Genomic DNA, 23,346 nt, shown 5'->3' on the forward strand with positions numbered 1-23,346 from the left:
GCAAAAGCACTGTAAAAATCAAAATAAAGAATGGTTGGTAGAGGAGAAGAAGGAAAGTAATAGAATATTTTAGGAAAAACAATAAAGAAAAAATTGGCGGGAGAAGATGGAGTGATGAATTTTCATTTGCGATGCGATAGAATAAAAACTCACAAGTCATAAGAGACAGAAAAAGAGTGATTAATTTGTTTCGATCATAGAATACATGATAGAGGCTAGGGTGAGCAATATTCAGTAACCGAACCAAAAGGACTCATTTCGGTTTAATTCAGTCAGCTTTTTAAGTAATCAGGTATTGGTTTGAATAATGATAATCATTCTGTTTGATTCAGTCAACTTTTGCATAACTAATCAAATTAATTTTCTATGCCCAAAATAGATGATTTGGTTCAGAATAATTGAACCAAATTCAAATTGATGTTGTTCGATTAGGTATCAGAATAATTTTCGTAGTATCTGATCCGATTTCAGTCACCATAAAATCTATTCGGCTTGACCAAATCCTACCAGCTCGATTCAGTCCGGTGCGATTAAACCAAATGCTCACCCAATTGTTGGCTCAAATCAGTTAGCTGATGATTATTGGTGCATGGTAAAAAATTAATGGTTGTGATTACTGTTAAAATGTAAAATAATTATTAAGAGTATAATTGTCTTTGTACATTATGATGTATAATGTATACTTTTTTTTTTTTTAATTCTTCAAAGTGTATATTGTTGTTTATTTTAATATCTTATATAAATAAAAATATTAATTAAAATTTTAAAATAATATTTAATAGAAAATTATTATTTTTCAAATAAATACAAATAAAATATTAAAAATATTAATTTTAAAAAATTAATATTTTTATGATGTTAATAAAATCCAAATATAATATAATATAAATCAATGAACAGCTGATACGAAAAAGCTACAAATATAGCTTATTGAAACTTCTATCAACTATCAATTGATTACGAGAGAATTCAAAAATTTACTGGCAATTGATTAAGATTCTCTGGCGATTCACAGGCAAGCTAACATAACAATCTTACCCACAAGCAGATAAATATTTAGTCATGCATATTTTTAAGAGAGAATTCAAAAATTTGGTAGGTTAAATGTAATTTGGTTCATTGAGCTTACAGGGTAATTTCTTTCATTTCTTTAGTACTTGTATAAATAAGTTGTTCAGCAAGCTTCAAATATATCTTTACATTTTCCCATTTGAAGCCATAGCCCACTAGAACATTCTGTTTTCTGATATAGTAAAAAAAATGTATGATGTAAATATTAAATTCTTCAATTTGCACCTTCATTTTCATTATAGAAGAGGTTCTTCTTTCTGTACAAAATGGCCAAGGCTTCCAAGGACAATGAAGATTCCAGACAAAAAGTGACTAATTTTGACAGCAACCTGAACTTCACAAGCGCGTCAGGCTACTCATCCTGCAATTTCTCCAATTCCTCTACAGCTATGCTCAGAGCATGTAGGCACATTTTCTTAACCTGTTCCATAGAGCAAAATATCAGACACCTTTCATCATGTGCATATCAACCATAATAAAGAGAGAAGCAACGAAGCAAAGTCCAGATAGCAACATCAACCTTCATATCATACATATTTTATATGATAGATTTGATGAACATGCAATTCATATTGTTCCGTACAACTTATTACGCTTATTTTCCCCAAATATAAACCCGTTAATCAATTCTTTATCTTTTTCATTTTCTTAATATTTACATTGGGTAACAATTGGAAATGATTTATTTTTGATTAAAAATTAAGCATTATTGCTTGATTTCTACGTTCAACCCATGCCTCTTAGCAGAAGCAGCTGGTCTTTCCTTCATCTCTGAGCAATCCAACATCCCTGATAGCTAAATTACACAATTAGCATCTTAACAAACTAAAACATGATACCAACCACTGCCAATTGGCAGGAATCACCAACTTCAGAATGAATGTCAAAAAAATATATGCAATTTATTAAACATGAAAATCAGCTCAGAAGAACAAGCTTGTAACCTATTACTAAAATCTTCTTTCAACTCTAAAGCAAATTATTCTTGCTAACATTTTAACCTTTGGTAAATATAATGTCTGATTCAGCTGAAGAAATATTTAAAAGCAGTGTTTGGAGAGTGTTTCAGGTAACCGATTGCTATTGTAGGCATCAAACCAAACGCTACAAGTGGCGACCACTTTAGAAGGATCCAAACAATTATTTGAAGATCAAAAAGCTGCATATATGGTTATCTGCAAATATGACTATCTTATTTGCCAGTTCCAAGTGAGACAGGTAACTCCACAAGCCACTGGACCAAATTAAATTCCCAAGGAAAACAAATTTAGAGAAAAAAAAAAAAAAAACAGAAATCATAAATTTCATCCTCTTCAGAAACAGTTATCTCAAATGGATTAAGGAATAGGCCTGTTGCTTTATGGCATTTAAGTTGTCAAAACCTAGCTTCAAGCTGAAAGAAGAAAAGCCAAGAAGATATGGCCACACAAAAATAGAGCACTTCCTCTGATTAACATAAGAGTTTCTCACATAATGAACTGCATGAATCAGCTAACATCATTTCAATAATCTTTTTTTTTTTTTTTTCGGTCAACTATAAATTAATGTGCTAAAAAAGCAAGTGATGACAAAAGAACCGGAAAATCCCATAGTATATTTTTCATTACTTGTATGAAAATTCTTGGTGTACGGAAAACACCAAAGAGCATCACAAGCTACTCAAACTTTTAAAGGATGTCAACATTTGTCTACGAGCCATATTTCATAATAGCGACTTCTGAAGCATAGTTAGAGCACAACTGAACCAAGAAGTTGGTTTGACACTTCATAGTTATAATTGGAAAGAAGGAAAACAACAACAACAAAAAAAAAAAAAAAAAAAAAAAAAAAAAAAAAAAAGAACCTAATAATGATTGTATCACTTTCAAGGCTATCCTCTCATTATCCATGACCTATTCTTTTTTAAGGACAAGTAAATTGGGCACAGCACAAGAAGCAATTACTCCTAATTCTTGTTGTTAACTTTGCAGAAAAGAAATTATAAAGATCCCAACACCAATTATATTATGAATGAAACTCTCCTACATAGATACGATGCTAGACAATGATTCACATTCATCTCCAGAAAAATATAAATATACAAAAAAGAAATTATGGTGCTTCAAAGATAATCTAGAACAAGGACAAAATCAGTACACCTCAAGTTTGTCTTCCTTCGCTCTGTGGTTATGAGGCAGCATGCGAAATTCCTCTGTCAAACGGGTACACTCAGGGATATTTTCGGGAGAGACAAAGTCAAGCGCAACCTTTATGCATGACTGCAAATGATGATAAAACAAATGATAATGGCAAACAATAATAACATACACTATAAGTACATAATCTCTCAAGAGAGACCATTAAAGCACATGAAGAGATTGTTCATCCAGAATGGATAACTTTGCATGTGCATATTGCACATAGAAAGATCACATGAACTGTTATCAATAAATGGAAAAAGAAAAAAGAAAGAGAAAAAAAAAAAAAAAAAGAAAAAGCTATAGCAATTAAAACTAATTATGTCACTGACCTACATTATCTCATTACCTATAAATTGTTAAATAAATGGAGCAAAACATATTGTTGAAAAAGGTAGCACAATCAGAAAACATCAAGCATGCAAGAGGCCTATAGATTATTCTATCCCTTTAACTTCAGTGTGAAAGTTTCAATTTTTTACTAGATTGATTGCAGAAGGGAAAAAAATTCAGGGTAATTGTCATTTAGTTACCAAATCTGATAGTTTTGCAACTTACCCATCCTTTCATTTGTTACTTCGCTACCCACTTTCCTATTTTAAATTTTAATATGAAAAACTAAAGCATAATAATACTTGTGTCTCATGTTAAGCAATATAAAAAGGTGAATATAAAAGTGGAGATACATCCACTACTCTTTAGTAGTAGAACATGCTTGTAATACTAACCTTTTTCACCCCCTCAACAATCCTACCTAAAATAAAATCAGTTTAATCGATAATATCATCATCTATGAATGGGCTTTTAATGTGGAACACTAGGATCTATATTTTGGCATAGGCTTTTAGTGTGGAACACTAGGATCTATATTTTGGCATACCATACCATATAAGAAACTAACATATAATTGATGACACGTTAGGCATTACTTTTATAATATATCATGTTTCTCCAATATTAGCAGGACTTTTTTCTTATTCGCCGTAATTATGTAAACATTCCATGATATTTAGGGCTTTATCTTATTTTCAATTATCATAATGATTTTGTATTCAATGTTATAGTAAGAGGTGAAAGATGCCAAACAAATGGAGAAAGAGCACTTTGATTCCTATACATGAGAAAAAGTTGTACGAACTACCATGGATTTAAACTTATGAGCCATTCGATAAAACTTTGGGAATGAACTATGGAACATAGACTTAGGGGAAATTACATAGGTGTCAGAAAATGGGTTTGACTTTATGCTAGGTAGATCTACAACAAAGGCTTCATTTCTTCTAAGAAGATTGGTGGAATGTTAAGCCCCAAAGGTCCAACATATTCACAAGTGATGCAGATATTAAGATGAAAGTATGGTCAAATAAGATTGGATAGGACTAGAAATAACCACATCTAAAGAAAGGTGCAAGTAGCACATATGGGAGATAAAATGAGATAAAGACGTCTGAGATGGTTTAGTCATATCCTACATAAACCTCCATATGCGCACAGTTTGTAAATATGATATTATTAATAGTGAAGGGTGTTACAGGGGAGAGGTAGACCTAGAACCACATGGAGGGAAGAGGTTCAAAGCACCTGTTACTAGGCATAGTGCAGACTTAATTATGAACAAAGCAGACTGCAAACAAAAGATTTATGTAGCCAACTCCAACTAGTTTGGAGCTAAGGCTTAGTTGTTGTTGTATAAGGATTTTCTATCATTATAGAAGAACATACCTTTTTTATTATTATTTTGGATCTTTTTATTCTGGAAAGCAAATTATTTTGGATATTTTTAACAATAAATAAGACAATTACTATTAATAATCAGGGGGAACTATTTCTATGTAACAAATGCAAATCAGAGTTCTGCAAACTTGATCGAGGTATATTCATGGATGTACATGCCTTGAGATTTCTCACTTGATGGGGACATCCAGCAGGTATAAAAACCGCCTCCCCGAGCTTTTGCACAAAAGTCCATGGTTCAACTCCTGCATAAAAACATTTTCATGTTTACAAGTAACAGCGAAGAAAAGTTGTCAAATCAACCAAGCAACATTAAATGAAAAAACTAACCAAACTCCTCTTTTAGCTTCCTTTTATGATTGGAATCCAGGTACAAAGTTTGATCATGAATGGGGTGGACAACCTACAATAATGGATCAGTCAGTCTGTAGTATAAAGATCAATATGAAACCATATAAAGCATTTCAATAATTTGTGTGTTGTGGGAAAGAGTTTGAAGAAGAGAAACCAGGCTCCTATTTCTGTTTTACCCTGTTGTCTACTTCCTAGATGAATTAGGAAAGAGTTAAACCGAAGACCTATCCCAGTCCCACTACAACCTTGGCCATTGAACTTGGGATTTTCCTTCTTCAAAAATAAACAATTGATTTATTTTATGCTAAAAAGAAAGCAAATCTATAGCTGATTCCAAAATACACAATATTGCAATGGAAATCCCAAATGCACAACGTTGCAATAGAAATCCCAAATACACAATATAGCAATTGCACAACATGACTTTTTTCGCTACAAAAAGCAACCTATCAGGAGTCAACTCTAGGACTTATCCTAAGACACACGTTGGTGAGACCATAAAACAAGAAAATCACCTTCAAGAGTCGAGCATATAGAAGTGAAGTATACAGGTTGCTACGAAGAGGTCTGAATGACAAAAATTCAGTCAGCTTTAGAAAAGATGCATAGCCAGATCTGAACATCTCATACACACATTACAACATGTTTAACATTCACAAAATTCTTCACAATACTAGCCGACTGCCAGACATTTTCATTGTATGAGAGTAAGTAAAAGATAATTGATGGAACCAAAGAAATCAATCATATAATTATTAACAGAGGCTATAGATGTACTGATCTTTGAACATTTCTACCCCCAGAAGGGATGCAATTACCTCGTCTACTGGAGAGCAATAAATGTGCCTGAATTCCCTATGGTGTTTTTCAAGGTATTCATGGAGCTTAGGCACATCTTGTCTCCGAAAAATATCCCAAACTGCACCATCCTTTGATGCTTCTAATCTACCTAACACATTCTCAAAAAACAAGATCAAACAGTCAGATATTTACCCTGTAGTGCACTCCTGTAGCCAGTAAAGACAAAATGGAAACCACTGCATGACTATTACCGTCTTTGATTCTTTCATCATTTTTCTCCATTTCAATTTCCTGTGCTTCCTGAAACTGTAAGGTTTTTGTCAGTGCTTTCTTTAACTTAGTTTTAAACCCTTTTTGTGAGTTCACTCTGTTTGTCTTTCCACCCCGACTTAAACTTCCACCTTTTGTTGCTTCGTCCAATACGTCAACATGAATTTTCTTTTCTGATGCCAAACTAGAAAATCCACGTCTTTTATAATATTTGAAATCTCGCATTTTGTCGCGTGAAAAGCAATTATCTTCCAATCGATTGTTTTCATGATTAGTGACCAGAATTGAGTCATGTTTCACCTGGCTTCTAAGGCCTGAACTGTCACAGTAATTGCTATCCACTCTTCTCACATCTGAATCTCGTAATTCCTTACTGGTTTCAGGGAACTCCATAACTGGAGGGACAACAGAAGATAAAACAGAAATCTCTTGACCAGTTTCAGTTCTAGTGTTCAAGGTATCTGTATTCCCATATGCAACAACTGATTCAGAAGATATTTGTTCAGAAGCGCGGTCAGCGGCACTCTCACTTCGATTTTCATGGCCATCACAGCGAAGCACTTGATCTACAGGCTCTATACAAGATCTGGCATTTTCCAAACTTGAAGCTTGTGCTAAGGGTGATCCTTCATCATGTGATATGATCTCATCAGGTTGTAAATTGAGCTTCCCTTTTGAGTCCGACTGATCTTTATCAATTTTTTGATAATCCACATCAACAAGATTAAAATACTCTCTTCGGTCTTGGGCAGCATGTCTCTTTCTCAGTTTTTCTATTTCAGTAAGCTGATATGGGGGAAAGGTAACTTCTGCAGTATGCATTAAAATATTCACCTGAGATAAATACAACCAACCAGAGCACAAAATCAAATATTTAGCAAAAAAATGGAACAGTTATCAGTAGAAGTGCATAGCAAAATGATGAATTGATATTGCGACATTTAATATTAATTACACATGATCCATAATATAATGGAATCATCCTTGAACCACTTCAAGCTTTTCAAAAAAGCGTTTCAGGCCAAAAGATATTTTCCCACTCTTATAGAAGATCAAGTTCATCAAAGCTTCATACACAAGGAAATCAAAATATGATATCTAAGAACCATTTATTGCTTATTTATGTACTTGAGAATATGTAGATCCAAAAGTTACTGAGATGAAGACAAAATAAGAAATTAAAGAGGTAACTTGACAAAAAAATCAACAAGTAAAAGAAATTCTTATAAAATCTCGATAACTTGGAAAATTCCAACTTCCCTGTCTAAAGCCAATTATTAATGTTATGTCCAGATCCACAATGCTTATCAATCATAATACTAGCACTTGTTTATTTGTCAAAACAATAGATTACCTCAAAATCTTTCAGCTGTGCTTACACATGCAATCACATGTGGACACTCACAAACATATGCAATTGGCAACTTAAAAACATTAAAAATAATTCAGCTTTGAGCAATCCTGAAGTAGTTGGGATGAATGTTCTATTAAGCATGCAGCAGGGGCATGCAATAGTTTGTTGCATTAGCATTAAAAGGTCATGAACTCTTGTTATTCCCTGCACATCTCAACGATTCACTGTCACTCATCAGATGCTTGATGCATGTAGTTTGAGAACTTCCATAACATATGATGAAATATAGTACTTTCATCAATGCCAAATTGGGTGATTGTTCCCATGATTCCCTGTCACTCATCAGCTAGTCAAGTTCTGAAACCAAGTGGATAAACCAGTTGACAGAACTATCTCATAACACGCCTTCCTAGCATCTTATTTGAATTCACTAAGAAAGTTATCTATGCAGAGCTCAATCGTTTATATCTTTTTTTTCATATATTCATATATTTATGTGTTAGTAACTTACCTATCCTGGGAACAAATAGCTTTATTGCTATTTGCAAAATTTTTTTATTTTCCAAATCTAGGAGTGACTAATCAAAGTGGTACCAGGAGAACAAGTATCCCAGGGCCTCTATTCAATTATTACCACTCATTGGTAAAGTATAAGAGAGAAATTAGCAAAGCTGTTCTACAGAACGGAATGTGTCACTCTCTTAGGCTTTATGAAGTTGAATGGCATTCATTGGTAGTGGGTTTCTCTTTCATGTCTCCTTTTCACTATATTCTCTTCTTATGCTCTCTTTCTCCAATTCTACAGCTTGTAAAATCAGACTATAAATCAGAATTTCTTTGTAGCATCCATACAACCACTAGCAAGCCGATCATGAAACTATTATCCCTTTCTTTACAGATACTAAAAAGTCCTTTTATTTTGATGGTGCTAAAATTAAATGATCCTCACAAAATATATATAATATCAAGTTTTTCAGATGCCATTAAGAATGATCAAATTTTAGAAAAAACCAACCACCAAATACTTAAACTACAATCTCAATGTAGCAGAATTAGTGCAAAATAAATATAAAACTTGCACAGTGTTTTGCACAAAGTACAAAAAAAAATAAACACAGTACACTCTATGTGGAAATTACAGACACAAAAAGCACAAGTACATGCCTAATGCTCAAAATAAAGTCTTGCACAAATAGCATCAGCATTAACAACACTCTATGATTAATTTACTTTTGGTTTTTGTCCAAAACTCACTTTAACTCTAATGATAGTTTGGTAGAAAAATAATTAAGTGGTAATAACAGATGGTAATATATTTTGGTCTTCATGGTTATTATATTTCTCATAAATATAATGATTTTCTGACACCAGTTAAAATTTAAAGTACAGGCAGACAAGTAAGCATACTGCATCCGACATGTCACAGTGAAGCTTGGTAACAGAATCTCCACGGCCCAGCTCTTCAGCAAATCCATAAGCTATATAGGTTTTTGGCCCCAAGTCTGGTTTCAGGATACCCGGAGGCACCTTTGCTGCAACATTAAGAATGCCAGAGCAAGGATCTGCATATTCTAAATATGGCAAGGCACTGATAAATTCTACATAATATCGTGGTAAACGTTCTTCAAAAAGATTAGATGGAGGCCAATCTTTGACCTTGAGCATCTCAGGCCAAGAGTTATAGTGTGCACGACCATCTGAATACCCTTTGAAAAATTGGTGAATATTTATCTCAACCTGCATGTTGCACCAGAAACTTAGTACCATTAACAAACTGGAAAATACAAAAGGATTAAGCAGAAGCACCAATAGACCAATACTCCCAATTGTTCCTTATCTTTTCTTTCATTTGTATATATGAATCTAAAGTTCAGCATACACAGTTCAATATCATTAATCATTACCCTCACATAAAACCAAGACTGAACATGCAAAGAGGGGAAGAAAAATGAACTACTGAAAAAAAAAAGTTTATAGTGTATCTCATGCAACCATGGGAACAGGGAATTAGTTGTGAAAGTTCTGTGTAGTTTTGGATTAAGTAATACATGAATTCTTTCTTTTTACAGATTGCAATTCATTTTTAATGTCTCGTGTTTTATGTTTTGCCTCATACTTATTGGTAAAAGGAGAAACATTTCTAGTCCTAAAAGTCTTAGACATAGTGATTAGGGAAAAGGGGTAAAAGCTCATCACCATTAAGAGGGTCTATAACTGATTCCAACTTCTCATTCCCCTTTTTCTGAAAAGTCTTTCATAGGAATTAATTAACAAGACAGGTAACTGGACTCTGTGTTAGATTTCCTCACCGCAATAAGGTTATGCTAAAATTCCTAGGCAAGGACCAAGAATCATAACTTTTCCAACTACAATGGCATAGTTTTTTGCTTCCTTTATGCAAATTTTGTACACTCAACAGATAAATAATTTTTTATACAAAAAAAAAAAAAAAAAAAAAGGGAAAGAAACAGTAAAGATATCTCATGGTAACTGTTGGGGTAAAGACATGATGATTATGGCAATTGCAATAATAATTACAATCTTACCTCACACCAATCAAGACAATCAATAGCTTTAACTACCAACTCTGAACTACCAGTATACTTTATATCACGAAATGCACGCCACATAACCATTGGCTCCCAGCTCAAGCCAGATGTTAATTCAAGGACATCTTTGACAACCACTGGCTCTCCCCTGATCCAATGTGCCTGGAAATGATCGAGGTCCCCGTGTTGGATATCAATAGCTGAAGGGCAGTACACATAGTTGTCCCTTGAATCTTCTCGAGAAGCAGCATTCCGCAGATTTCTATTGCTTGATCTGATGTCACCTTTTGTTCCAAAACACGGACAGCATTCCGAAGAATTTCTTGGTGCAACTGAAAGTTCACAAACTTTAAGTAACTTGTTTACTTTTTCCTTCAATTCTGAAATCCAACCATCTGGAAAGATGCTCTTCAGCTCAAGATGAGAATGTCCACACCCATTGAGTTCCTTTGGTGGACATGGGATGTCACCATTTTCCTTCAGTTTCCACTCTGATATTGCTGTCTTACGATTTTGCAAATCTGATTTAATACTGCTAGAAGATTTTTCTTCTACTAAGGGCATTAATTCAGGTTCTCCACCATGCAAGTAAGCCTTTCCTCTGTCTAAATACTCAACAACAATTTCACCTCCACCTTGCAAGCAGCCATCACGAATTTCACGGCAGCAAGTAAGGCAAAGATCATACGAACAATGTGGGCAACTCCTATGAAAATCAGCTATGGAAGTTCTACAGTTATTGCTGAAACAAAACAAACATCAGTAAAGCCTTGCCAATGCAGGGAATTGAAAGCAACAAAACAAGAAATTTTATTAAGCAAAGATCATACCAATATTTACGTTCATTACCATTACAAAATGCTTGCTGCAACTCAACCTCTCTCGATGATATCCCTGTCCAAATTTTTGACAAACAATGAGAACAATGAAGCTTTATTTTAGCAATATATGAAAATGCACCTTGGATAAATCCCATAGGCATAAACATTTCAATACTTTTATTGAAGTAATATCTGCCTTTGAATTGACCAGCCAAAGTTATAAATTTCCACACAAAAAGGTAGTTTAGGTTGATGATCTCTTATTGCAAATCAATATGAGAGTTGAGACATTAGAATACCCTAATTGATTCTTTTAAGCCAATTTATTAAGACGGCATTTGTTGATCCATAAATACAGATATTGTATTAATTTTTTACATGCTACCTCTACTAGTATCCCACTTTTTGCTTCTCCTCTCCCTTAACTGCAGTTAATGTCTCCAGACAAAATTACTATCTTATTTTGGTTGAGTGACATAAAAAGTAAACAAAATAATGGAAGCCTAATATCAACAGCCCAGTGTTTCAATAGGGAGAAAAAAACATAATCAATGGAAAACAAGGCTGTTTAGCTCATACCTTGCATCTGTGCTTCCATCTCTTTTTCCATCATTTGTTCATGATCAAACTGTTCGAGAAAGGGATACAGGACATGAACAAGATATCTCAGATGCTTAACCTTTTCATCTCTATTTACTGGCATTCCTGAACTTTTGGCACCCTAAAAGGAATATGAAGAACACAATTTCTATAAATTGAGAGGCAAAGATATGAAAGAAGAGGTGGTAAATAGCAAGGCTGTAACAGCACCAACCACATTTGTCTCTTTTCTGCGTAAGCACCCTTTGCAATTACAATTTCCCAGACAAAAAGGGCAGGCCTCTCTTATTGCTTCCTCTGATATTTTAGGATACCTGTATCCAACAGCAAAAGGCATTTTTAACAAGAAACATAATCAAAAAGGTCATTTATCATAGTAAGCTCATATAAACTAAACATGCTCGCATTATATTTTATTCATGTGACAAAAATGAATATATAGAATGAATTTGAGTAGTCAATAGGCGTAGAAATATTATCACGGTCAAGATAATGTTATTAATGTTTTGGCTATTACTTCAAGCAAGTAAAGCACAAACAAGATGTTTGAAAAATTAGTTTTTATTTTGGGATATGTATTTTATGCACCTTAAGAAAATTAACCTTTCAGAATATTTAACGGGAGAACAGAGTTGATTGCTTATCTTACCATGAATCTATTAGTAATTACAAACATTAATGGTGTGGCTTGCAGTTGCATTTGGATTTGGGAAAAATCAAAATACACCCTCTGAAATGTTTTTCGTTCTTCAAGTTGGTACAAAATGCTATTGATCACTTATTAGTAAACCCTCAAATAAACATTCCTAGAAAAAAACCACAGATATCTAGTGAAACGGCAAATGTGACGACTTTTCTTTACCATTAATGCAATGAATAATAGTTTAGGTATCATACAGACACAAGTAAGAAACATTTTACAGTAATAAATCCATTTTATACGGGCAAAACTTTAAAGAACAGAACATCCAAAAATTAATGGCAACATGGAAGGGGAATTTTATATTTGTGGGGGGAGCAAATGTTTGAGTTCCAAGAGCAAGATGTATAAGTTACCATCTCCTAATGCAAGGGGAACAATATCCTTTCCTCTTGCATTTTTGGCACTGTATCAGCTTCCTGTCACTTTTCCAGCATTGATGACATGAAGTAACTTCCTTCCACATCCTCTGCTTAGGCTCATTTTGAGCCATTCTCTACGCTCGAGACAAAACCAAATAAATTAATGAACACCATCAGAGCCAAATAAAATAAGATTAATAAAATGATTTCGTATAGTCAAATTAAATTATTATCAGAGTGTGTAAAGGCTCTCAAAAGTGAACTAATTAATAGAGACAGAATAAAATAAAATAGAATATTTAAATTAAAAAAATGTAAAAATGCTCTCACAGTTGTATCATCAGGTTTTCTCTTGTTACTACTTATAATCAACTGTTCTTTAATTTCTCTATCCAACAAAGCATCAAGTTCTTTCTCACTTCTGATTAGATTCTTTAGTTTCTCTCTACTCCTAACCTTCCTATCCAACAATTCTTCTTCCTTAATCACTACACCATTTCCTTTTACACCTTTCTTCTTCTTCTTCTTATTCTTCTTCTTCCGCTTCTCAGGTGCTTCATCCTCACCCAAATTTTTCTCTTTTTTTACAAAACTGCAGTCATCCCTCTTCTTCTCCAAAATATCAACTTTTTGTCCCAATTTTTTATCTTTATTTACCATTTCCACCCCAAATTCATCTTCAAGTTTCAGTTTTGCCCTCTGCTTTTTTTCCGGCATAACCTCCTTTTCCTTTTCCTCTTCATAATCGTCACGGCCACGCTTCTTGCCTTTCACCTTCCTAAAAAGTTTCTTACTTTGAGCCTTATTTACACCTTTCTGCCCCGTTTGGCACTTCCCCGACTTGCTGCGTGATTGAAGGTAATGTAGCTCACAAAGTGACCTATCATGAATTTTCCAGCGGTTGCAACGCCATGCTTTGCCGTCACTTCGACTGCAGCGAAGATCATCTGGTGGTTCTACAAACGGTACCGTTTCACCTTCTTTCCAACAGGAACACTCGTCTAGTGGCGTTCCCGCTGTTATCCTTCTGTTACTGGCTCTGCTGCTCATGGTTCTATGCAATCACTTTCACTTTCACTTACATTCTATGGTAACTCGTCAATTTTGAAATTTTATTGTTGTTTCTGGGCGCCTCGCACGATTTAACAGAAGCCGGGCTTATTGGGGGACAGTGGAAGTGGAACTGTGTACTTTCGTAGGGGTTATAGCTTGGATCGGAAGTGGGTGGCAGCACACTACCTGTTACAACTCGACCAATCGGATCGATTGAATCCAATCCAATGCTCTACAATCAACGAACGAGTATAAATAAGGGTTTACTAGACCGGAAGACTCAACCGCATTCTTTATTAAATATAATTAAAAATATAGATTAAAAAAACTTTATCATTAAAGAAAACAAGTCCAATTTTTTTAGAGGAAGAAATTCGAATTTTATAGATAATAGAGGCTAAATCAGCTATTACAAAATGCACAATACTATAAGGAACTTCTCAATCCAAACTTGAGCTTGATGATCTAACTCAAAGGCTAAATTAAATAAATGATGAGTCATTTGATTGTCTTCTCTTAGAACGCGAACGATAGAAAATGTTTGGAAAAGTAGTTACAGATTATAAATTCAATAATCGCGTACCCCATTCATTGGCATGAATTATGTTCTTCAATAGGTTATCAATTAGCAGTAGTTTAATATCCATTTCTAAAATAATTTGTGTAAACTGTTGGGATTATAACTGATCCCAAGTGGGGCCCGCAGAAAAATACCGGTGGTAAAAGTAAAATATAATTACTATTATCACATATACCTCCAATAATTACGTATTGGATATTGACGATTGAATCCACAAGAAATAATAACCACGATAAAAATTAAATAATTACCATAAATGTCATATGAAAAAAAAGAATACCGAGATTTACGTGGTTCACCCTTCAACTGTTATGGGCTACGTCCACGGGACGAAAACTTCGAATAATTTTTCTACTAAAAATAGTAGGTACAAAAGAGATTACAAAAATAGTGGCACTCTAAGTGTTTCCCAAAACCACCCCAAAATTACAATCTCACCATTTTCTCTCTTTCTCAATTTTAAGAATCTTTTCCTAAAATTTTCTACAACTAAATGTGTATATTGCTTCTATGTTTTTGTACATTTAAGTTGAAGAAAACTTCTCCTATTTATAGGAGAAGTGGATGCGTTAATCAATGCGTCTGCGCAATTAACGCATCCATTTTCATTTTTGTAGGTGAGCTTTCTTTGAACTTTTAAACAACACGTGTTTTTCTCTTTTTTTTTTCTTCATTCAAACGTGTGTGGGTCCCACACGTTTGAATCTCCTTCTTTTTTTTTTCTTTCTTTCTTTGCCCAACAAATAAAAAACGTGTTTATTTTCTTCTTTTTTTTATTTTCAAATGTGTGTGGATCCCACATATTGGAGGGATCCCACAATAATTCTCCCCCTCCCGACTACATGGTGGGACTCTCCATTCCTGCAGCTTTGACACACAGTTCGAACTTCTCCTTCAGAACGACCTTTGTCAATATATCCGCAGCATTTCTATCTGTGTGGATTTTCCGCAACTGGAACTGCTTCTCTTCAATAGCAGATCTAATCCAATGATATCTTACATCAATGTATTTTATTTGTGCATGATACATAGTATTTTTGCTCAAGTCTAATGCATTTTGACTATCACAATAAACTATATATTCTTCTGCTGCACACCCAATTCTTGAAAGAATCGCTTTAACCAAAGCATTTCCTTTTTTGCTTCCGTTGCTGCAACGTACTTTGCTTCAGTTATTGATAATGAAACACATTTTTGTAATCTCGACTGCCATAAAATAGCTCCCCTTGAGAATGTAAATAGGTATCCTAATGTAGATTTTTTTTCATCAAGATCACCAGCCATATCTGCATCTGTGTAACCAACAAGTGCAGCATTTTCACCTCCAAAAGTTAAACATAACTTTGAAGTTCCTCTCAGGTATCTGAAGATCCACTTCACTGCTTCCCAATGTGTCTTCTGGGGATTTGATCAAAATCGACTCACAACGCCAATTGCATGAGCGATATCTGGTCTCGTACACACCATTGCGTACATCAAACTTCCGACCGCTGAAGAATATGGAAGATTTGACATATCTCTCTGGACTTGGATCTACCTCCTGACTTTACATGCCCTCGACCTCTACTCTTGCTCCGGCCCCTATTCTCTGTGACAAGGGCTTGTGAACTGGTACTGGCAACATCTCTTCTTCGTAGTTCTTCATTGAGTAGTCTATTCTTTACCATAGACATCGTTACCACACCATTTGGAGCTGAGTTACTCAATGACACCACAAGAGTATTCTAACTATCCGGTAGATATCCCAACAGTAGGCATGCTTGCATCTCGTCTTCTAAGGACATACCGCTAACTGCTAACTCAGTTACGAGTCCTTCAAAATCGTTCAGGTGTTGTGTAATTGATCGTTCCTCTGACAACTTCAAGTTCATGACTTTACTCATCATGAAGACTTTTCCTTGAGCATTCGTAGCCTCGTACATATTGTCTAATTTCTTCTAGAGAACTTGGGGATATTTTTCATTTCTCACGTGATTGTACAAGCTAGCATGTATCTATTGGCGTATTGTACCCAATGTCTGCTTTTTTAATTTCTCCCACTGCCTTTGTTTCATTTCTTCTGGCTTTGCACTGTCACCTTCAATTGGATCGTACAGATCTTTGCAATTGAGGTAGTCCTCCATTCTGGATTTCCACATTGAATAATTTGAATCCGTCAATTTGATTATTGCCTCGTCATTAGCCATGTCGAATTCTGTATCTGACAAAAATTTACTATTCACGTGAACAGTAACTTTGTGGAAACTGACAGAATTTACCAACCAAAGGCTCTGATACTAGTTGTTGGGATTATAACTGATCCGAAGTAGGGCCCGCGGAAAAATATCGGTGGTAAAAGTAAAATACAATTACTATTACCACATATACCTCCAATAATTACGTATTGTATATTGACGATTGAATCCACCAGAAATAATAACCACGATAAAAATTAAATAATTACCATAAATGCCAGATGAAAAATAAGAACACCGAGATTTACGTGGTTCACCCTTCAACTGTTATGGGCTACGTTCACTGGACAAAAACTCCGAATAATTCTTCTACTTAAAAATAGTAGGTACAAAAGAGATTACAAAAATAGTGGCACTTTAAGTGTTTCCCAAAAACACCCCAAAATTACAACCCTCACTATTTTCTCTCTTTCCCAATTTTAGAAACCTTTTTCCTAAAATTTTCTACAACTAACTGTGTATATTGCTTCTATGTTTTTGTACATTTAAGTTGAAGAAAACTTCTCCTATTTATAGGAGAAGTGGATGCGTTAATCAATGCGTTTGCGCAATTAACGCATCCATTTTCATTTTTGTAGGTGAGCTTTCTTTGAACTTTTAAACAACAGTGTTTTTCTCCTTTTTTTTTCTTCATTCAAACGTGTGTGGGTCCCACACGTTTGAATCTCCTTCTCCTTTTTTTTCTTTCTTTCTTTGCCCAACAAACAAAAAACGTGTTTATTTTCTTCTTTTTTTTATTATTTTCAAATGTGTGTGGGTCCCACATATTGGAGGGATCCCACAACATAAACCCCAAGTCTGTTGTCATTTGATGTCATAACCTCACCACAATCTCTATGTGCCACCATACAACGATGTGAATCAATTGCTTTTTTTTTTTTTTTAATGATGCATCAATAATCTTGATAAGACCTTACGTTGGAGCTTCCCATCATACTCCGGTTCTGTATACTGGCGGGTGTGTAACATTATGAATTGTGCAGGCATTCTTATGCTCCAACAAAATTGTAACAACTACCCTTACGGTGGAAGCAACTAATACCTTTATGTGCTAGAAAATTTAAAGATTTCTAGAATGCCAAACAGATCAAAGAAGTAGGAAAATTAAATCAAAATCAGCATCAATTTCTTCCCGTAATAGACTAGTTATGAATGCATGGACATTATAAATGGGTTGATGAACCTGCAATCTTAACGGGGAGTATTTCAACATATCGTTGGCTACTTTACAAAATAAGAGAGTATGGTTGTGTCTTCAATTTGTTCACCACAACAACAATAAATTGGATCACATTCAACTCCTCTACGTACCAAAGCACTCTTGGAAGGCAATAAGTTATTAATAGCTCTATACACATGAAGTGTCAAATCTTGTGTGGGACTTTAGAACTCCATATGCATTTGGAGAGTTTTGAATCCATGGAACGTGAGGAGGAAGTATCAGGCCCTGTACAGTTCAAACTATGAAGTGCAAAATGGTAGCCAGTTTCAACATTATATATACCATTCTTTGAGAAGTGCCAAATTAGTTGATTTGTCTCCCTCCTTATTGATAACAGAAGACTTAAGATTGCACTTGCCTCAAAGGGTAGAAAATATAGTTAATTAGGTCGGAATTCCAAGCCAACGTGGGAGGAAGGAATAGACTACTAACCATTTCATTTGCCTCCAAAACCTGAGGAGGAGATAATAGTTTGAAACCATTCAAATCCAATTATCGCTTCATATCCGTATTGTAGATCCATTCTCAATTAACCATTTGGTCCTTTTCTCTATAATCCAACAAGCTTAAAGAAGGCTACTCCAAGTAAAATGGAGTAAAATTATGCCGAAATCCTTTCTTTGCTTTCGAGAAAGATGGCCATGGAAATACCTTACTCGAAAGAATTTAAAGAACAAGGAAGATTCATCCAAACACAACCTCCAACATTGTTTGGCTAAGAAAGCCAAATTATGAACATGTAAGTCTTTGAAGCCTAGCCCGTTTTCTGCTTTGAATTTTGAGAGAAAATGCCAAGAACGACAATGAATATGTCTCTCGTTCTGCGTTAAATTAAGTCATCCTAATTGAAATTAAATTAAGTCACACCTAATTATAATTACAATTAAACTAAATTAAAAATCCTAATTGGAATTAAATGAAGTCACAATTGATAAAATTTGAAACTAAATGAAGTAAATAAGACTTGGTCATCAGGAGCGGAGCTCGACTTTTAGAATTTGGGAGCCAAAATAAATTTTTTAAAAGTTAAGGGACCAAAAAGAAGAAATTTTTTATTAAATTATAAGTAAAATTAAAAAAATTCTAAAGTTTAGGGGACCAGGCTCCCCATTCCCCCTCTCCCTCCGTCCATCTTGGTTAGAATTGTAAATTAGGTAACACTTAATTATAACTGAAAATTAAATTAAATTAAGGTACCTAAATTGGAATTAAATTAAGTCACACTTGGAATTAAATCAAATCAAGCCACACTAGTCATAATTGAAATTAAAAAAAAATCGAGAAATCTTGTAGAATTAAATTAAATTATATTATAAAATCCAAATTAAAATTAAATTAAGTTACACTAGGTCATACTCATAATTAAATTAAATTAAGACACCCAAATTAAAATTAAATTAAGTCATTTAAAGTTAAATTAAATTTTAAGTATAACTTATTATTAATTGATTAAATCATATGTTAAAATTAAAACTCAATTGATAAAAAGAAACTATAAAATATGTCAATTTAAACAATTCATTATATTGGTTGTGAAAACATGTATTTTAACGAGCCGAATTTCCCTCAAAAATTAATTCTCCTTCCAATCCATTTACCCCTGCAAATTTTTTGAGGCTTGTGTTAGCCAATTTATAGACAATGATTAAGGCTCAATGTGAGCTAAATAACAACACTCTTAAATAAATTTTATTAATCCGTTTTTTTAAAATAAATTTTTTATTCATCAATATGCAACTTAAATTAATACAAAAAAAAAAAGAACTGAGAGAGTATACTTTTAATTATTTCTATTTGTTAATTTGATTTGGCCCATAGTAGTAATGTATGATTTAAATATTGTACAAACGTAAAAGTAAGTATATTTGAAGAAAATACATAAAACCAAATATTTTTGGATAATGATTATACAATTACAGTAAAAGTTTTTGCAAAATTAATCTAAATTTAAAATTTATAAGTACCCATAAATTGTCAGAGTATAGTTTTACTTGTGCGACATTTGAGAATCAAAAACAGTGAAAGCACTTTAAAAAGGCACAACTTTCAATCTTTTTTAATTTCTTGCTGGGCATTAATAAGGCAACCATCCATGTCTTCGACTCTCTATATGCTCTGGTTGATGGATAGAGAGAGAGAGAGAGAGACTGGCCTGGTCATCAACGGAAATGGCAATACAAGCAAAGGAGGACTTGGAAATAATTGAAACACATCATCCAAATCATTTTGAATACCTAAAGACTGACCTCAAGACTTTCATTTCTGTTCTTGAATCCCAACAATTGTTATATACTGAAAATCTCAACTCTGTCGTCTCCTTGCCCACTTCTTCTCATTTGGTTGCACCACAAGGTCCGTATAGTTTTTTTTTTTTTTATTGCTAGTTTGCACTATTTTTTTCCAATACATATATTTTCCATCATTTGTATCAATTAGTTTGATTGAATAGTATTACATTATTTTTTTGGTTAAATTTGCTCTCATTAATGTTGAAGCTAAAAAATCCCTACGAATTAGCTCTCATGCCCCGTGCCTCTTAGAGTGAACAAGAGAAATAACAATGTTACGGCTAAACGGGAACACAGTATAGACACTTCATGATTAAAATTAAAAAAATAAAATGTTCATTAATGTTCAAGCTCAAAAATCCCTACGGATTAACTCCCGTGTCTCTCAAAGTGAACGAGAGAAATAACCGAGTTATGATTATGTGGGGACACAGTATAGACACTTCGTGGTTAAAATAAAAAAAAATAAAATGTTCAAACTCAAAATTTGTTAGTACTACTCAACCAAAAGTGGAAATTTGTTTTTGATATATATATATATATATATAACCATTAGGATTTGTTTATTGAACATTCATTTTGTGACAATAGCATCAACTTGTGAGAAGAGGAAGAAGAGGAAAGGTTTTTGTAGAATCCAAGAACCTGAGAAAAAAGGTAGAGCGTGCAGGCACAGTTCTGAGAGGCTAGAAAACGTGGAGTTGAAGAGGAACAAGGATAAAGTTGATTTGGTACTAGAGAGGGTCTAATCTTGTTTAAAGAAAATCCAATAATTAAAAGCTAGCTCCTTTAGCCACATAAAATTTTTTTTTATTACTATGTTGACTCATGATTGAGCATAGATCATTGCCTATATATAAATTGATTGATATTAATTACTTAAACATCTTATATTATAACTTTAATGGTAAATCATCAATGATTAAAATTAATTATTTAATTTATTCTTTTTTATTAACTTATACAAATGAATTTTGAATGATTGTAATCGATGAATATATTAATTTTTTCTTTTACAGATGAAAAATAATTTAGTAAGATTATGCATCTTGATTGATTCCCAACCTGATCCATTCCGTCATGATCTATAGACTCGAGTTTTCATTCCGTTCTAATTTTTGGGACGAGATGAGATGAGATTGTATGTCTATTGATACAAGATTGAGACTCTATTTTTTTTTATGTGTCGATATTTTGAGACGAGAATGAGAATTATGTAATTCTCATCCCAACTCGACCCAAGCACACATAGTCATGCCCACTGGTTCAGTCCGAACCGGAACCGAACTGTGAGTTAAAGGTTTGATTAAAATTTATGTGAATGTTAAATTCTTAACCTGAATCGACAGTTCTGGTCTAATTCGGACTGAAAATTTTTTAATTTTTATTTTGAAAATTATAATCATTTAGTTTATTCTAAAAGTCTAAATTACGTTTTACTTCATGATACGCTTTACTTAATTTTTTTTAAAACTATACTTTACTTAAAAGTTAAAAATCTAAAAAAGTAAAATGGTAAAAAAAGTGACATATTTAGTATAAAATTATATTGTTTGATATAAATGAGAGTTTAATATTTTTTTTAGCTCAAAATTACATTATTTGAAGCATTTTTTAAATTTCTTAATAATTTATTTTATTAATAACATTTAGACAAAATAAAATGATAGTTTATTTAAATATTTTATAAAATTAATTAATTTTATTTTTTACATGAGTATGAGCTTTCTAAAAGTTAGTTAAATAGCATTCACCAATATTTTTTTAAATTAACATTCATTTTTTTGAAAGAAACACGCATTAGAACCAAATTTTTATTTTTTTGAAAAAATATAATACAAATATCATCGGAAATTATGATCGAAACCGGTGGTTCAAAGGCCAATTTAAATTCAACATTTTTTAAAATCTCGAGCCATCAGTTTCATGAACCGAAACTGGCGATGGGCACACCCTCTAGTATTTACAAATCATAATTGAATTCCAACAGTACATCATTCCTATTTTGTCAATCTTAAATTGATTAAGGAACATATTGGCAAAGCAAATCAATATATATATATATATAACAAACATTTTTTCTCTAGAAAGTTGACATGTGACATATCCATTTGACATGTGACATATTCCGCTAATCAGGCTTCTACTTGGCATGATTTGATTTGATTATTTAATGTACTGATGTGGCTTGGTTTGATTTGGATTGGATTTATTTTGAATTAATATTTTTGGTTTGGTTTGATTTGGTTATTCAATGTATTGATGTATTTGTTTAGTTTGGATTTATTTTGAGTTAATGTTTTTAATTTAGTTTGATTAGATTATTTAATGTATTAATGTATTGGTTTGGTTTGGTTTGGATTTATTTTGAATTACTGTTTTTGGTTTGATTTGATTTGGTTATTTATTAATGGCTTTAAGTAATTGTTATTAATTATTAATTATTAAAAAAATGATAAAGTTTAATAGCAATGAATTATTCAATAAATGTATTAATGTATTGCTTTGTAATAAATGTTCATAACAAAGGTTTCCTCTAGCAACCGTTAATGTATCTTTTAACATTTCCTTTTCCATTTATTTATTTTTTTAAAATGGTGTAGTAATGTATTTTTTTTTTAATTTTAAATTATATACCTTCAAGAAACGCTTTAACTTTTTTAGAAATACTATACATAAGTTATGTTAGTGTATTATTCTGTATTATTGGCAAATATGTATTGGTCCCTGCTTTTAAATATATTATTCATCTTTTTTATAGTTCAGAATTTTTTTCATTTCAACTATTTCCACTAATGGGTTAATAGTTCTTATTCAAATTTTTTTGTCTCCTTTTTTAAAGATTACCACTTTTACACTTTCGAGCTCAAAGCAATAATGTGTTTCTTGAATAACAATGCCTCCGTGGGAACATCAAGATCCATGTGAATATCACGTGGGTTGTTTTCGGATGCCACCAACTGCACTTCCAAGATTATCCCTCCCAGGGAAAGAAACAACATCCACAGGTGTAGTGTGGTGGTTGGGCCTACCCACCCTATTTGTTCATCAATGGGTCTACAAGATTATTAAACATGTTTTTGTATAATTGATTTAAATCGTGTAATTGATTAATATAACGTTAGAGAATTAATAGTGTGTTAATTAACAATTTATATAACTTTTAATGATATAAA

The 23,346-nt window shown here is 33.1% G+C and overlaps 2 protein-coding genes across 5 annotated transcripts; one reads left to right on the forward strand and one right to left on the reverse strand.

Annotated features, from left to right (window-relative positions):
- Window positions 1–1,044: 1,044 nt before the first annotated feature.
- LOC105644045 (lysine-specific demethylase JMJ27) lies at window positions 1,045–14,164 on the reverse strand. 4 transcript variants are annotated; one of them, XM_089720295.1, is made up of 13 exons: window positions 13,124–14,164; window positions 12,788–12,927; window positions 11,946–12,045; window positions 11,711–11,852; window positions 11,141–11,204; window positions 10,308–11,052; window positions 9,169–9,498; window positions 6,389–7,241; window positions 6,155–6,285; window positions 5,313–5,385; window positions 5,142–5,227; window positions 3,210–3,329; window positions 1,045–1,492 (listed from the first exon to the last, which is right to left on the reverse strand). In XM_089720295.1, the coding sequence occupies exons 1-13, from the start codon at window positions 13,841–13,843 to the stop codon at window positions 1,424–1,426; spliced, it is 3,573 nt and encodes a 1,190-aa protein (XP_089576421.1). In that variant the 5' UTR covers window positions 13,844–14,164; the 3' UTR covers window positions 1,045–1,423. The 4 variants fall into 4 exon arrangements, 3 of the variants coding, with proteins under 3 accessions (XP_089576421.1, XP_089576422.1, XP_089576423.1); XM_089720296.1 differs by lacking the exon at window positions 6,155–6,285 and having other exon boundaries at window positions 6,330–7,241; XR_016320477.1 differs by lacking the exons at window positions 1,045–1,492; window positions 3,210–3,329 and adding an exon at window positions 5,852–5,903 and having other exon boundaries at window positions 5,182–5,227.
- A 3,852-nt stretch (window positions 14,165–18,016) lies between these two features.
- Window positions 18,017–21,006, forward strand: LOC149496985 (uncharacterized). The gene is given in 3 exon segments (XM_089719986.1): window positions 18,017–18,086; window positions 20,013–20,234; window positions 20,762–21,006. Coding segments are annotated over 3 exon segments (537 nt in total).
- The last annotated feature ends 2,340 nt before the right edge of the window (window positions 21,007–23,346 follow it).

Source organism: Jatropha curcas, chromosome 4 (assembly GCF_041381405.1).
Source record: "Jatropha curcas cultivar XTBG-Jc1 chromosome 4, XTBG_Jcur_1.0, whole genome shotgun sequence".
Lineage (NCBI taxonomy): Eukaryota > Viridiplantae > Streptophyta > Magnoliopsida > Malpighiales > Euphorbiaceae > Jatropha > Jatropha curcas.

What these genes read in the sequence shown, in the direction of transcription:
- LOC105644045 (XM_089720295.1), bottom strand. Translation starts at nt 13,843, where the DNA reads ATGAGCAGCAGAGCCAGTAACAGAAGGATAACAGCGGGAACGCCACTA. An exon ending in ATTGTCTTGATTGGTGTGAG is followed by an intron (nt 9,499 to 10,307) that starts GTAAGATTGTAA and finishes TGCAACATGCAG; the next exon opens with GTTGAGATAAATATTCACCA. An exon ending in CGAAGGAAGACAAACTTGAG is followed by an intron (nt 1,493 to 3,209) that starts GTGTACTGATTT and finishes TCTATGGAACAG; the next exon opens with GTTAAGAAAATGTGCCTACA.